A 16,669-nucleotide genomic window follows, 5' to 3' on the forward strand; every position below is an offset into this window, starting at 1 on the left:
AGCATCGTTTGTCGTAAACTCTCAAAACAATGAGGAAGACAATTTTTCCAATGATAAAAAAGAATTGCGGCAAGATATTTTGAGAAATGTGAGCATGCTGGTATATTGTATATAAACCTAATATATATAGGTAATAATCGCATCGTTATCAATCAAAAAAGTCTGGTAACTTGTTACTATAGGATCTACTTCAAAGTTCATTAATAATGGCAGTTGTGAAAGGACAGAAAGTAAAAAGTTTCATTACCAAAAAACTAGAATAACCTTTAACGTTGGTTCCTATCTGTGAATGTATTTCAATAATACAATGAGCGTTAACCTTCACATATATGCAAATGCAGATTAAGCTGATTACTATTCGTAATTATATAATTACAGTTATAAAGCAATGTTATAACAATACGCATTTAATCAAATTGAACGCACGGAGTAAGAAGTTGAAGTACCCATAGATAACTACCAGAGCAGAAATAAAGGAAGTAAGTACGTTTTTAGCATTTACGAAGACTTCTGGTTTCTTTCTGCATTTTCAATGAAAATCTAAATTAAAATTCTAAACTACGTTGAGACACGTTTTTTTTGCCTTTGAAAAAGATAATAGCAAACTCGATTTGGTCCACTGCAACTAAATTATACACATCCATCGTTGTACATAAGCAATGAGAAAAAACTACATTGTTTCTTAAATAGCACGTAATAAAAATCTTCATTAAAGTTAATGAGCGTACTGCCTTACTTCTTATTATTCTCGATTCTACAAAAATTAGGAAATATAAATTTTAAACGGTCACCTAATTGTTTGTGCCGATGTATCGTTCAATTTCCCATAGCACGTTTAACTGTTACCGTATTATAAACAGGTAACGGATATATAAATCGAGATGATTATGCGTTGAAATTAATCAAAAGTAACTATGACTAAATAAGTGAGGGGTAATCATCTGCTGCTTACAGTTAGCAGGAATAACTAAAACAAATGCAATTCTAATTACGCTCGGGCGCTCTACAGTGCAATTACATGCATTGTGCTAATACGGAAGTAAATTAACATCCCCGTTATTATCGTAAAACACTGTGAGAATTAATAAACAATAAAATAATTATAATTCGCGGATTAGCTAACTCGCGATGAGAAAAACAGTAATAGAGGTTTCTTATGTCATCGATCGTTTAAGTCTCCGATTTTGTAATGCGTATATAAGTATGTAAGGAATGTAAGATATACATATTTTTCTTTAATCGTGTATGAAGCAATAGAATAAAAATGTATAACCTTTTGCCCAACCAAGATTTGTTATTAATGGGGGGAATTCGATCGAACGCATTTTCTCACGCAAATCAATGCAATTTGCACTAGATCTAACCTTAACATTAAAATAGAATTGCCCACTCACCAGGTAGCAGTCCAAGGGTTTTTCTCTTGGCCTACTGTAAGCCTTTTGCAATTCGGTTTGTTTAAGCGCGTGTGCGATGTGAAGGGCACTAGCATCGAATCTCCCATACTGGTAACCAGGTGAATCCGAATGGTTATTTAAAGGATACGAATTGGGGCTGTATGTGTGTTTATTCCGATCCCCGTGTCCTGAAGAAGCATGTGAATTGCCATTAACGTGCGTCCGAATGTTTAAACCTACAAATAATATCATTATTAGAAAAGGGTACCTATTACAGACAGCATGGGTTTGTTGTCGTACAATAAAATAATTACATTCTTACATATGGTTAACATAATGTTCCTGCGAGTTACACGGGGAAACTAAAGCTTAATTTCTGTACCTAATAAAGGAGAAAGTGCTATTAGTATGTACACAAACAGTCTAGCTCTAGCAACACGAAAAAACCGGTAAGTTACATTTTGTACACAAAGTGTGGAAAACCACTTTCTATATGATAGGTGCAGATAGCTAAATTAGTTTCTAACTACACGATTTCGTATTTACTTCATTAGCTTATACACATTTTATATAATGTAAATCGCCCTTTTCTTTTTTCGTAATACCTATATAGGGATGGTATGGTAATTGATATCTTTAGATTAGATGGACCAAGCCTCAGATTAACTTTTTTTGAGGAAAATAGACCCATACTAGAATATGTATTCTATAAAATCTAAATGGACCGCATAAAAACAGTAAACAATTTGTTCAACTTAAATTTGTTCTCAAATGCCTATCATTCAAAGTTTTGTTTAGAGTTGAGACATTTGTAGTTCAATATCATTCGTGATAAAATATTCACAAAAAGGGGAAAGTATTGATGATAAATGAGTATCAACCAACTGGGTAATATATTAGAAATTATAAAAGACTAAATTCAACTCGGCATCAACCGTCATCTTGCCAAAATCAATAGTTGTTTGATTGAATTATGCATTACGCCTTAGAAGGTATTTACACTTGTCAACAATATGAAGCATATCAACAATATAAAACATACCAGAATATTAACAAACCGCATACATATACAAGAAGGTTCCATCTTAACTATAGTATATGGATTGCAGAAATTTATCATGGATATAAAACACAGTAGATATCAAAAAGTTCTTTTTACTATTTTTATATCATAGATCAGTGCCATGAATTTTTCATCTGTGGCAGAGATGGAAATTACCTTAGACCAGTTCCGAGCATTCTACCGGCTACTCCGAATTAGGTTTTCCTGCAGTTTCTCTAATTCGTAAGGTACCGGAGTCGCATAGAACAACTTAAGACCTTCTGCAGAGGCACTTCTAAAAAGCATTATGCGGGTCACTCTGTAATTGGGCGCAAGCCTGTTGAGGGCTCTCAGTACATGAGAGGGATAATAAATAAATAAATAAATAAATGAAATAACTTTCAGCATGTAAAACGGGCTTTAAAACATTTTTAAACTAATGTTATCAAATCGGAGCATTAAATTAACAATACTTTTGTGACCTGTGACTCCAAATTCGATAGGGTTCTTATTTGGACCTCTTCTTGGACCACACTAGCCACTAGTATCAAGTAAATAACTAAAATAAAAACAACAATTAACAAAAATCTGTGATATAGGTGTGAAGGTTTTTATGTTCATTTTTGATGCGTTTATTTAAGCGATTTCCCCATAAAATGAAGAATAATACGCCGTGGGGGTCCGAGTAGTATATTTTTCTCCCGCCGGAAGTCCCTGTCTGTCGTAAAAAACGCGACTAAAATGGTAACGATTAGGCGGTTAGCACCTCGTAAGGTGTGAAATGAATTGAAGCGCAGATAATTGAATTAAAATAATTGAAAAATGCAATCAAATTTAATGTTAACTTATTGAAAATTGACCTTCAATTGATACAATGAAAGTACATAATTGGCAATCGTAATTGGTTTTTTTGTAGATACCTAAGTGACTTCATTATTTTAAAAGTGGGTAATTGCCTTATCTACAATTAAATTCGATCATTTTTGAAACGGAATCAGCAATTGAAGGAATTTAACGATGTTTTGTGCCCACATTTATTTAGCTAATTTATTTCAAAGACATCTAATGAGAATATTACCTGCCGAACAGCTTTTTGTAAAGCTGAGCGTTACAACGTGAATATTTACGGATTTTGAATTGGGATATTTATCCACGGTTGTAAAATCAAATTGTTGTGTTTAAGATCGTTATATAAAAAATTGCGTCGATTCGACTCGAGCAGAATTAATATTGCTCGTACATTTTTAGCAGTGTAGGGAGTTTTTTTTATCCCAAAACGTGTTGGTACCGGTACCAAAGGAGACAACTATCACATAATTCACACTACAGAGTGAAAAGCGTAATTACAGGTAGTAATCATTTTATTCTCTCTTGTACTAATCTATCTTTGAATTTCAACTCACAATTTGTTATTATTTACATTGTACATTGAATCTTATTTATTTAATGAAGCATGGCGTGCTCCCAGATTTTTTTATAGATACCTAAATCACGTTTGTTTGCTATACTGTACAGATGATTATGCATGTATATTATTTTATTAATTATTCATTTATCTATTCATGTGGGAGTATATTATCAGTGTGTTGTTGCCCTGTACGATTCAACTAATCGTTTCTTCCGCGAAGGAAGTACCTCATACTGTTCCGATCTCGGTTCCGATTCTTCGCTGTGTATGTTGTTCTCTCTCTCGTGCCCGCTGTCGGACGGTGTGTAAGCAATACGAGAAAGGGGAGATTCTCAAATTAATTTCTCTTCGGTTTAGCTTGTCGGGTCTGAGTGTGAGATGATCGACTTTTACATGAATACTTATCCACTGCTTCTATTTTCACTTGTACTTTTCGTGTTTAATTAATGCTAGTCGATACTGGAGTATAGCCATGCCATTTTGATGTTGTTTTTGTTATAAGTTAAATTGTAAACATTTTCGCCTAGCTGGCGTCTAATACAGATTGATTGATTTCATTGATTGAGTCAAGATTGAAGTCAAGACTGCAGTGGCGGCTGGGGGGACGCCTAAGATCACTACAATACAATGGAATTATCCATATGTTTAACTTAATTGGTGTTGCACTTTTCCATCTTTGAACTAGTGATGCAGTAGTCCTCTGCTGCCGGTCCGCAAGTGCGGAAGTTCTGCACATTGTTTCACTTCCGCCTTCAATGGCAAGGTGCACTGTGCACTCTGATTGGTCGAACGGGACGGTACGTCTTCTGTTTCCGCTTCTGCTTCCGTTATAACACATCCGTTGCATTACTACCCTGAACGTCCTTTTAATTAGGTACTTTATTTTCTAAAGCGACTATCGCTTTTATATCAATTCATAAAATATATTTTGCTTCATGAAATCGATTTTTAGTGAACATTGTATCTTCACTGCGTGTTTGCTCTCTTCTACTCCAGTTGATCGACCGTTTTGCTTGCCCAATTTCATTAAATGACCCCAACAGAATGGATTTCTTGCGGATTTTAAACAAACGGTATATATTTAAATTTATTTTTAAAAAACTCGAGAACAAAAAAGTATTATCAGAAACAAAATCACATTTCCGAATGTCTTCGGATGGATTCAATTCGACACATCCGTGTTTTAACGCCGCAATTTAATATTTGCTATATAGGTATACGCATTTATAACAAATACTACTATTGCAGCATGTCATGGATCTACTTTTATAGTAGGTATTTAAAAATTCGCTTAAAAACTTCCATAAACTGTAAACTTTTACGAGAATAAGTTATGACGGTTCTGGTGACTCGTCGTTTAATCAATGGACACCTACGCACCGTGACGCATTCGTCGAAATTTCTTTAACATTCCATTTTTATCCGCCGTCACGCTGCAATATTTACAAACAACTTACAACCAAAAGCTCTCACAGATGTTTTTACAAGTTGAAACACAAAATAATACAAGTATAAATTATGCAACTCTTGTACAGACAAAACGCAATTTTTTAAATCGAAATATTTAGCTTACTCAATTATTGGCTTATAATAAGGAGCTATTGATGTTTAACGTTCTTTACACATATACCTTTCAAGTCCGCCTAGCACACAATCAAAATCTACGTTCCAATCGCCCGTTGTGAGTACCTCCTCCGACACTCGGTAAGGGGTAAGGATAAGGGAGAAAAGAAGTAGTGGGTTCGGTAGGAAATAGTTTTTTGATACCTTCAATTAGAATACTGTTAACCTCCATAAGTTTCCTCGACACCACCGTTTAGCACTAACCGGCAACTTGAGAAAATCGACAATTTGCATACCTAACAGCGATGAAGGTTTTTCATTTTTCGATGTTGTGTTGAATCAAGTTTTATTTATATCTACGATTTGTACGAGGTTTTATATATATGCCCGTGTTTAATTCACCAAAATTTACTTGGTTAGAGGTGGCCCATTTGACAGATTCGTAAGGAAACTGTACGTATGTATCCTCTTAAAAGAATCTCTCTGTATAACGAAAGCTCTAGTTTAGTAGGTGATCTGGAACTAGTAATAAGTTACAACATGATAAGAGCCCTGAATATCCTAATAGGAATAGCAACTCAATACTCTACTTAGGTCGATCGTATACCTACATAGAAAGTAGCAATCAAGGTACCCTAAAAGTATAATTAAACTATAAGAGCCATTATTAGTTTCCATTAAAGGTAAAGGCAAAGTGTATTTATGAACCAAATCATGCCGAATCATTTTTTAATTACCGAACTACTAATTAACGGCACACTTTAGACACAAAGACAAAGTGAATGGGCAATTTTCAGAAAGCATAATTAATTAGGCACGAAATGAATAATTACATCAAGCGAGCGCAAATGAAATTGAGATCGATCTGTCAGTAATAAGACAGCTTAACGTTTTCCTTTTTTGATCTCGTTAGTAGAAGGTCGCGATCCCTTTTGTTGTAGTACGTAATCCAGCTTAATGAAAACGACATCGATTTCCTGTTTATTGTAATAGTATCCACCTATGTTTGCATCATAGATTAAATTATTACAGGTTGATACCTCGATTTCGGTAAGGCGTAGAAGGCGTATAGGTACGCTATCGTATTCAGCCGGTAACCCGAGCAGAAAATTGTTCATATTATTTTTCATCATTACAAAATGTCCCAGAAACTTTAATGGCGTTAGAAAAGTAGACGCTTTTCATTATTTTGCACATGTCGGACAACGGACGCTAATCTCCTATGCTTCCATACTTTTTTTCGAAATCAGATTCCCAGTGAAATTTGCTATCTCCGTTCTCCACAGAAATTGGGACCACTTCCACATCTAAATCATTGACTTCCAACTTTGTGTCTGACAAAAAAATAAGTTACGCAGATATCCGAGCGATAGTATTTTAGGCTCAGTACAAATCCTTCTTCAACAGATATACTTTTAATAACGAAAAATTTTACGTTACAATTGAATTCGCGAAATGTGAGCCCTGCGTCACTAGTTTTTTAACTAATTTCAAACGAATTCTTTATTCTGTATCACATGTCAACACATGGCCGAGAAAGAGATTGTAACACTTTGAAATGGTTGGAAATTGGTTCACAAACTAGTGACACTGGGCTCACCTTTCGGCAGTAACAACCCATCTACTCTTTAAAGAAACACCCCACGCCCCACGGTATAATAGCTTGATGCCTGGGGAAATTGCATGGTACGATATTTTTTTATCTCAAACATCGCTATCTATATAATTCAGAATGTTAATCGTTTATATTAAAATCTAGAATATTTACAGCATATGATTTTAGAGGAGGCTCTTAAATCTTAATCTTAATGGAAATCATATGGAAAGTCATATAGATAAAACTTACCTTCAACGTCATATGCTCCCCTTCCAGGTCCACGAATTTGTTCGTTTACAAAATTACTCGATTTTGGTACATTTAGCGCCGATCTAATTACAACCGAAGATCCATCTAAATGGCCTGGTCCTATTTTAGGTACGTGACTATTGCAATAAACCTCTTTGTCCTCTTGTCGATGTTGATTATTGTAATAGATTTTTAAAGTCAACTTGGTCCCACAAATCGCGCACTTAAAACATCCACTATGAAAAAACGAAAAGTCTTTCAATGGTCCCACTCGATCCACCTGATACACAGTTTCATTGCACCTCAGGCACGTACTCTCGTAAAAATTCGGTCTGTATTTATTGTGGTACGAATTTTGCAACATTTTCGTTGACATTTAGCCGACCATCATTCGCAGAGCTAAAAAACAGGAACTGATACCAAAGAGTAACCCTAATACCATTGCAAAGTAAAAATTCCATTCACCAAAAGAAACGGGTTCGATAGTAACAAGATGATGAAGAATAAAGAGCATTCATTAAGTGAGCATATAACTGCCCTATTTTCTAAGATATCGTAATTAAATTAAAATTAAAGACTTATCTTTTTATTGTCTTCCTCAATTAAACGTAATGAATTTTCAAACTAATTAGCCGTTAAATTACATTTTTTCTCTTGAAAGTAAGAATTGGAAAGCAGCTTAAGATTAATATTTTTACTCGGGCGTTAAATTTATTTATAGGATTTTAATGGATTATTTCTTATGTCTCATTCCTGAATTAACTCTGAAAATTTCAAGTTATATTAGCATTTATTACATAATCATACACATCTCCGTTTAAATTATGCTGAGGAAATGGACACTTTGATTTAGAAGGGAAATTTCGTGCCGCGCGATGTTATACAACCAATATTATGTAAATTACTTCATCTCATACCTCATCTATTAGTAAAGTTGCGTTTTCTAACTGAAAATACGCGTGTTTTTATGAAATGAATTTTCTATTGTAGGTAATACGTCATAATCTACTTAGAAAAAATTTGACCACTATGATAAAAATAGGAAGTGCATCAAAACAATGATTTCGCTGTTTCCGCCACGAAATTGGTGAATAAATTCATTGTAAATAATATCTTTCGTTCTACAATTCGGAATGGTGCGTAAGCGTAGGTACCCTACATTAAATCAATCGAAATACATTTTAACTAGAGATAGGTAGCTTTAATAAATGAAAAGCACATTTTAGCATAATCACGTGGGAATAATATTACGTAGCGATTTTCTTTTATGTTCATACCGTTACATTTATGAACCAGGACCAAAGGAGCATCAACCGCGAAAATTTGACGATGCATACCCACATTGTTCCACAGTTAACCAAAAGATGTTTTGTTTCTTTTTCCAAAATTTCTTATTTCTAATGAATGTTATAGTCTTGCAATATTTAATGTCGTTGTGGTTAATAAACCTCAAAGTAAATTGGTTTTATTTAAGAATTGACGTGATTCATTTAGTCCACTTTCTCAAGCTGTGAAATCTAGAAATCCATTTAGTGTACAAAGAAAGAATAGTTTTAAAATTTCTCCCTTCACGTAACCAGGCACATAAACTACAATGTTTATAATTGGGTATTTACCGCACTACTGATGTTTGAGGCGTCTAATTACCTTCGCGACTTTTTAAGTACGTCGCGGGGTAATTATGTGTAAATTTTTAACGTGTCTTTAAGCATGCCTATAGTACAGTTTTGAATTGAAGGTCTCGGTTATTACGCTTAATTGTTATAACTGTAAACAAAATATTAGAGCGTGCCCAAAAGTTACTCAAAAACGCATTTAAATGCCTCTTAATCAGAACGGTACTTTATATTTTCAGAAAATCTTACATTAGAGGTTTTTTGAAATTATTGTCTACCCCCGATCTACGTTTCTTTTGGTGCGATTGAAATGGTAAATGAAGGTTTGCAGTCTAATCTATCATTAAAGTTGTGTTATGTGTTAAATTCTCACCATACACACGTGGAATTTAAGGAAAGTACGGTGATTATATTTTCGAAAAAAAAATCCTAAGAAGTGGTATTTTTACTTTGCTTGTTTCCTGTTAGGCAACAGACGAATTACTAACACCCACACTTTTTCATATTAACTACCTGCAAATTAAGACGAACCAATTTTTATATTTTTTTAATAAAACACTTCAACGGTTACCATATTTTCAGCGCGCACCGTGTTTATTTGCGATCGCGTTAACGGTGTTTCTATACACACAGCGCGCGTTCTCGAATGTATTGAAGAATCGTGGCCATGTTGTGGACATTCAGCTGCTGAGCCCAACTCTCTCGTTTCGACTTACCTGTCCCCGCCAACCCGTTCACCTGCTGCTAACTACAACAAGAGGTTGTACCGGTTCGAGAAAAAACCGAATTTGATCACTTGTGGGTTCTTGCACTGGTTGCCCAAAATTTCGAGCGTGAAAAAGGAAGGGGTAGTTTTTTCGGTTCGTGGTGAACTTGATTGTGATCAATAGCAATATTGCATTACCGTAGCCCTTCCAATTAACGAAAATAAACGAAGGTTTCATCCGATTATTCGCACCTGCTGTAGGTTGACAAGCAACGTGAGGAAATCCGCGGTGGTTGGAGGGGCCTACGTGGTGTCCTCTCAAGATTGGCATTTTGCCTTCGGGTATGCACCCGCAGCCTACATACCAATACTTGCACACCTTTTTTACATCATTATTTGCCACCTGTTCTCAAATAGTTGTACGACTCTCATTCAGAAATATTAGATCTAAGGAAATCGAATGGGGGTACCATTATGCTTGGCGCCGATTAACCCCACATACAAATTTCACACTATCATTATGAAACGGTACCGAGTTGAACGATAATTGCAGTTTTAAGATTTGCTGATTTACAGTAATCTTCCTGCATTGGCTTTTCGTTACACTTCACCGATTATATTATTTTCATTCTCGCATACAATTTGCAAGGCAAACGATTTGAGTATAAATTTAAGCGAAAGTTCCCATTGAATCTTATTCCATAAGATTTACACACTGTCTCGCCTAATCTTTAGCCAAGGGATAGACTTCACTATTCGACTGCAATACCCTTATTACTCGGGATTATTTACCTCACGGATTACTGGGACTATACTATTAATAAATATTCGGATCATTCCTGCGCGTATACAGAGTTTAAAATGGCCCTTTCCTCTTACAAATTTCGCAGGGAGTTTTAACGTAAAGTAGGTACAAGAACATTATCCAAGATAACTTTATCTTTTTCTTTATACAGGGTGTCCCTAAAAGGTCTGTACAACGCGCTACCAGGGGTTCTTGGTATCAAAATAGGACGATTTAACCCTACTTACCTCTATCCCAAAGTGCTTCGTTAAGGCGCTATTTGCCGCCAAAGATTCAAAAAACAAATCGTTATTTTTATTTTATCGGAAAATGGTTTTGCCGATTAAAATGAAAGTCGGGATGTGAATGTCTAATGTAAAAACGGTCTTTGTGATATCATCGTTTTGATTGTAGTTGCTATGTAGGTGGTAAAATACTGACCATCCACATCTGAAGAGGTCTAAAACTTTTTAACTACTTTTTTGACGGCTCTGAATTTTTAGACACTGATAGACAGTTTACTTGCAAGCATTTTTTGTCTCTTGATGAATATCGCTATTGGTGATGGTTTACGAAAAAATAAATAAATTTAGGCATGATGAATGGCATGCACCATACATGCGATTGTTCCTCAAAAACCATAAGTGCAAGCAAGAAGTAGGCTATGAAACCGTAGTGCAAGCAAGTAATGTAGAATAAACGAACACAACAGAGTAAGTCAATGTAATGTATTAATTTAAACGTACTAAATGTTCAAAGTGACCACCAGTTTCACGCATACAAAGCATTATACGGCGTAATAAATTAAACTGTGCCCTTTGGAACATTGGTACGTTATTTTTTAAAGTTTTAAGTCTTCAAGCAAAACGTAAATTGTTAAAGTTTAAGAAACAACAAACAAACGTTAAGCCACTCTAAGGTTTAACAGCCATCTTCTGATTTTTTGAGGAACAATCGCATGTATGGTGCATGCCATTCATCATGCCTAAATTTATTTTTTTTTTCGTAAACCATCACAGATAGCGATATTCATCAAGAGACAAAAAATGCTTGCAAGTAAACTGTCTATCAGTGTCTAAAAATTCAGAACCGTCAAAATAGTAGTTAAAAAGTTTTAGACCTCTTCAGATGTGGATGATCAGTATTTTACCACCTACATAGCAACTACAATCAAAACGATGATATCACAAAGACCCTTTTTACATTAGACATTCACATCCCGACTTTCATTTTAATCGGCAAAACCATTTTCCGATAAAATAAAAATAACCATTTGTTTTTTGAATCTTTGGCGGCAAATAGCGCCTTAACGAAGCACTTTTGGATAGAGGTAAGTAGGCTTAAATCGTCCTATTTTGATACCAAGAACCCCTGGTAGCGCGTTGTACAGACCTTTTAGGGACACCCTGTATATATATATATATATATAAAAATGAATCGCCGCAATTTATTTACGCGCATCAAATTAGATAGTTCTTTTTTTGTTGTGCTTGCGTTATCGAAACATGTGACGCTCTAAGCTAAGGAAGCAAATAGGACACTCTTTTCTTAAAAATGAAAACCAAAGAATAGCCTAATTAATTTACGAAAATAATCGTCAAGATATAAAATATAAATTCGTACCTACCTACCCTACATCTGCAGCTGATTTAAAAACATGTCCGCAAATTCTATTTATAAAAAGGGCAAGGTTTGCCGTGACTACAAAATTCATTCCAACCTGTGCCTCTGAGGACGACCCAACATACAATTAAGCCATAAAGGGATTAAATTTACCAAAGGTTTAAGAAGTAATTTAAGATTTACTATAAACTACAGTAGGTACGACGAGGTACTTATTGGTACGGGCTTTCTCTCGCTTGGAAAGAATGTCCAAGATAAGGATGTCTATCATGGAGATCGAAACCATAAAAGATACGATGATGGTCAAATTAGAGAAAAGATGCGCAATTAAACCATTATTATCGTGCTTTAGAGAAAACAAAAAAATTCCGATTACTTCCGAAGATATGACAGAAAAACCGAAACTTGCCGATTTTATGTTTATTTTTTGCTGGTGTTATTTGAACAGATACAACGAGAAATATAAAAGACACTTTTCTCATTGCCACTTTTTGAACTCTACAAGACAGCACCCGCGCACAACTTGCGAGCATACCTATCGGATTAATTCCTGGAAAATAGAAAAATGTTAGATACATATACTTGCACGATTAAGATGTGCGTAGATGCACCATCCTGTTGAAACCAACAATTTCCAACTTTTATTTTTATTTGTGTGGCGTACATAGTTGTATTCGTAATAAAAAGTGCTACTAAATACAATGTGTACTTTTTCCACGGGCCATATAAAAAAGTATAGTTTGTGATAATTTCTCCGAAACAAAACGTTGTATTAAGAATCTTCCAACGGTGCTCAAAAAGGGGCAATGAGAAAGTATTTTTTGGGAACAAGAAAACGGCAGTTCTAGGTTCTAATGTAAACCCGAGTGTCTTCAAAAAGTTGATGATCGAGTCCAATACTCCACAGAATTCCTTCCGCTTTTCAGGTTTCGACTAGAACCAGCAGGATTATATTGTACCAGTAGAAAGGTCAAATTACCGCAACTTACAACGCCACCTGAACCACTGAATTCATTACTTCTTTCCGGGCATCGAAGCATTTCTTGCAGAATATTCAACAGTTATAAACTGATGTGTATTCCAAATGACATCATTCTTTGGTGCAAATATAATTTGGGAAAGGAGTTTCAATCCAAATTTTAAGGTAATATTTTTTCTGTAACCAACATCATACACATCCATCCCAACATGTAACTACGAATACGAAAATTATAAACACCCGTGCGAAGCCGGGTCGGGCAGCTAGTTAGTAAATAAAATACTGGGTTTGTGCCGATTAGGGGCAAGATTTTAAAATTACAACTTACGATGACACACAAGACATCAGACGAAGAATATAACAACGTTAAATTAGAAAAGAAGAAATTTGGTTAAATTGGGCAAATATCCTTTATACACTAGATGTCCATCTAAAATCTTTCAGATTAAATTTACAAAATGTTACAACTTCAGACGGTAGTATACACAAACCCTTAGGTAATCCAAAAGACCCCCTACATATGAAGGATAAATCGGGAGTATACAAAATATCTTGTAAAGATTGCAATCAAGTATATATTGGGCGAGCAAAGAGACCATTCAAAATTTGTTTTAAAGAACACATGACTCACTTCAAAAATAGCCGTTGGGATAAATCTAGCGTTGTCGTACATACAGGGTATTAATATTAAGTCGTTTTTCTCGAACACGGCAGTTAGAACTGATTAAAACAAGCAAGTTTTCTCAGTTCCAATTTTTGATTTGGTGTGGCACCGAAGTATTGGCGTTTTTTTTTGTTTTTCGCGTTATAACTTGCTTATTATTGAAAAAAACCAAAAATGTTAAAAACTATGTTTTAACTGTCTAAAACATTTGCATTTATAATTGTTTTTTTATTTTTTTGAATAATAAAATAGCGACCGTTCAAAAAGTTTAATAAAACATTTTTTGGTAACCACCCCACGATTTTTGAAAGTAAAACATTTATAGAATCCCTACACCATTTGTCCTTAAACATTTTTTTCCAATCTATCCTGCGGAGGGGCGCCATTTTGGAAATCGAAACTGAAAAAAAATTGAAAAAATGTTAAGGACAAATGCTGCAGTAGATGGTGTAGGTATTTTATAAATGTTGTGCTCTCAAAAATCGATGGGGTGGTTATCAAAATATGTTTGAAATTTTTGATCAATTTTGCTCGCACAAACCATAGTGGTAAATGGCAAGCTGTCTTTTCTTTTTATATTCTCGGTTAGGGTATGGTTTCGCAAGTAGAAAACTTTGAGGCTGTACTTTTGGATTCAAGAATAAAAAGTCGTAAAGCTCGTATGCCAACTTTTCGACTGTAGCACATTATCGTCATTTGGTACTTTATTTGGTCTTATTCTGGTTATGCAAGGTAACATTCGCCATCTTTGATTGACTGCCATTTCTATTAGCTATACCGCTTTGAGATGGCAATTATGGTGTTTTGGCATCCTAATAAACCCTGTATACCCATTGTAAAAAGGAAAATTATAGCGACATGTTGACTGGCCCATGAACTATTACCCCTGTTAGGCAATCTCGGCTATGTCTCAACAACCGTGATATAGAATGGACTTCTTAATTATAACAAAAAACAACATACCTATTTCAGTAGGTAGTATATTTTTTCCGAAATCGCCATACCTACTTTATAAGAGAAAATTTTAATTTCCATGATAGTGGCAGTAACACTTTTCCTGACTGCTTTTCCTGCCACCTGTCACATTGGTAATGTCTAATGACTTAACTGCCATCACTGACACGACTAATCAAAAGATCTAGATAAAATTGAAAATTTATATTAAAAAAAACATTTCGGGAAAACTGTAATACAAAACTATGTAAATAACTATTTCTATATGAAATATGAGAGTATCTAACGTAGGTACTCATTTCAAATTCCTTCTAGTAGAAGAGCTATGGCAAATTTTTTTAAACAGTTTGATTATTGTTGATATTTGGATATAAGATAGTTATGTATATGCTAATAACATATTCGAGCGTCTGGCAGAAATTTCGTGGATGGCGTGGCGGTGGTATATCAACAAATAATAAAAGTCACTAGCTCTTAGACTATTACCCTTGCACCGAGTTCGTATATTGCTTATATTGGGACTACTGCAGGAAAATCGTTGAGTCATTAAATACAATTTCCATTGATTTCCGTATTACCACACCCAAAATGCACCCCTTATTTACTTATTTCATTAGACACTTGATCCTAATTTCATGAAACATGCCGCATTTTCCTTAGTGATTATTACTGATTATACTTTATCTACATCCCCCAAGTAAAGCTAATAAAGCATCGCATCAAATTCTTCCTGCATTACACAACTCATTATAGTGCTCCGTTTTGTTTCAGAGCAAGGCGTTACAACACAACGTGGGATCGGGTACAATAATTAGCAATCAAAGCCTCGTGCTTCAAGGAGTTTCCAGATCGACTGCTGGGAATTACACGTGCGTTGGATATAACACCGAGGGCGATGGTGAAAGCAAACCCTTCTATTTAAACGTCATGTGTAAGTATAACTGCGTCTGTAACATTGGAAAATCAAACAAAATGAAAATGTGTAACTGCGTTGATCACGAAGTGTGAAATGGAACTCATAAATTTTACGAATATTGCAGTAAAAAGAATACGTATTTTGAATTTATCAACACATGGATGTGCGAAATTAACGTCGGTGAGATTTTTAGGTGAGATTTAGATGGTTTTCGCCGTTCCCATTTCACATACGTACCTTTTGTTATTGCATGAAAAGAGAGATGGGAAAACGTTTATAAGTTTTCAAAATCGGAAAACCGAAGGAAAAGTTGTTGGTATTATAAATTATGGGCTTAAGTGCAAACTAATGAGTGTTGAAGCTCTCCTTTCATCCATAAACCACAAACTTTGTAGCTTAGTTACGCAAGTAAGGGATGAAAGTTACAAGCTTGAAAATTTTAAATATAAAAAGTTTTATTTACAAATCAGCACAATTTTAATGAGAGCTTTATAAAAAAAATAATTACTGTATCCCAGTCATAATCAAAAAACATTCAATTTTATCTCTGCTATAAAATTTCGTTGCTACTTTGAATTAATTGCTTGCGTTTTTATTGAGATTGTTCAAAATGTGGAGGTTTATAGCTTATGCTGGCGTATGATTTCGTTTGTTTGTTTTTACATTAAATTAGATAAAAGTCATAGACTTATCGGAGAAGTTACTGCAAAATTAAGCTGGCTAGACTAACTTCACGGAGAGGTAGAATAAAGCCATTTTTCCTTGTGCACTGGGTCGTGCCGTTAAAAAAATTCAACCAAGAGCAAAAAAATATATCAAAACTTCTTGTTCACACCTGGATTCATAGATCGAACGGATTCTACTCTTATTAGTCTCATGAATTTTTTCTCTCTCCGTTTAAACGCTGATGGTGATGACTTGAAGTCTCTTTGATCCTAGTGAACTCATGAAAATAGAGGGAGAGAGAGATCTTCATAAGTAAATCAGGTGGCATTTTGCAGTCTGCAAACTATGTGCGATGTGTTTGCCTTTGCTAATAACATTTGTGGTTTTCGATTTTTACTAAATGTGGTATGTTTTTCTTTACTAGGGGCATCTATGGTTAAAATTGACTGCGCATGCGCACATCTAATGTTTGCAATTTCAGACATTTGCCTTTAACAGAATCGTCTGT

At 34.8% G+C, this 16,669-nt stretch overlaps 2 protein-coding genes across 8 annotated transcripts in view; one reads left to right on the forward strand and one right to left on the reverse strand.

Annotated features, from left to right (window-relative positions):
- Nucleotides 1–9,574, reverse strand: part of LOC116163455 (hillarin-like) — a 24,199-nt gene extending 14,625 nt beyond the window's left edge. The window contains exons 1-4 of one of the 7 annotated variants that reach the window (XM_031477379.1): nucleotides 9,441–9,574; nucleotides 9,319–9,382; nucleotides 7,254–7,652; nucleotides 1,395–1,630 (exon numbers count right to left, since the gene is read on the reverse strand). In XM_031477379.1, the coding sequence (XP_031333239.1) occupies nucleotides 1,395–1,630; nucleotides 7,254–7,629 (612 nt within the window). In that variant the 5' untranslated portion in view covers nucleotides 7,630–7,652; nucleotides 9,319–9,382; nucleotides 9,441–9,574. Of the gene's footprint in view, nucleotides 1–1,394; nucleotides 1,631–7,253; nucleotides 7,667–9,242 lie in introns of all 7 variants that reach the window. The other 6 variants (XM_031477375.1, XM_031477381.1, XM_031477378.1 and 3 more) reach the window with 6 other exon arrangements.
- A 5,277-nt stretch (nucleotides 9,575–14,851) lies between these two features.
- LOC116164105 overlaps nucleotides 14,852–16,669 on the forward strand; it is a 28,763-nt gene continuing 26,945 nt past the window's right edge. The window contains exons 1-2 of the mRNA XM_031478233.1: nucleotides 14,852–14,866; nucleotides 15,351–15,510. Coding sequence (XP_031334093.1) covers nucleotides 14,852–14,866; nucleotides 15,351–15,510 — 175 coding nt within the window. The remainder of the gene's footprint in view (nucleotides 14,867–15,350; nucleotides 15,511–16,669) is intronic.

Source organism: Photinus pyralis, unplaced genomic scaffold, assembly GCF_008802855.1.
Source record: "Photinus pyralis isolate 1611_PpyrPB1 unplaced genomic scaffold, Ppyr1.3 Ppyr1.4_LG2, whole genome shotgun sequence".
NCBI classification, from domain to species: domain Eukaryota; kingdom Metazoa; phylum Arthropoda; class Insecta; order Coleoptera; family Lampyridae; genus Photinus; species Photinus pyralis.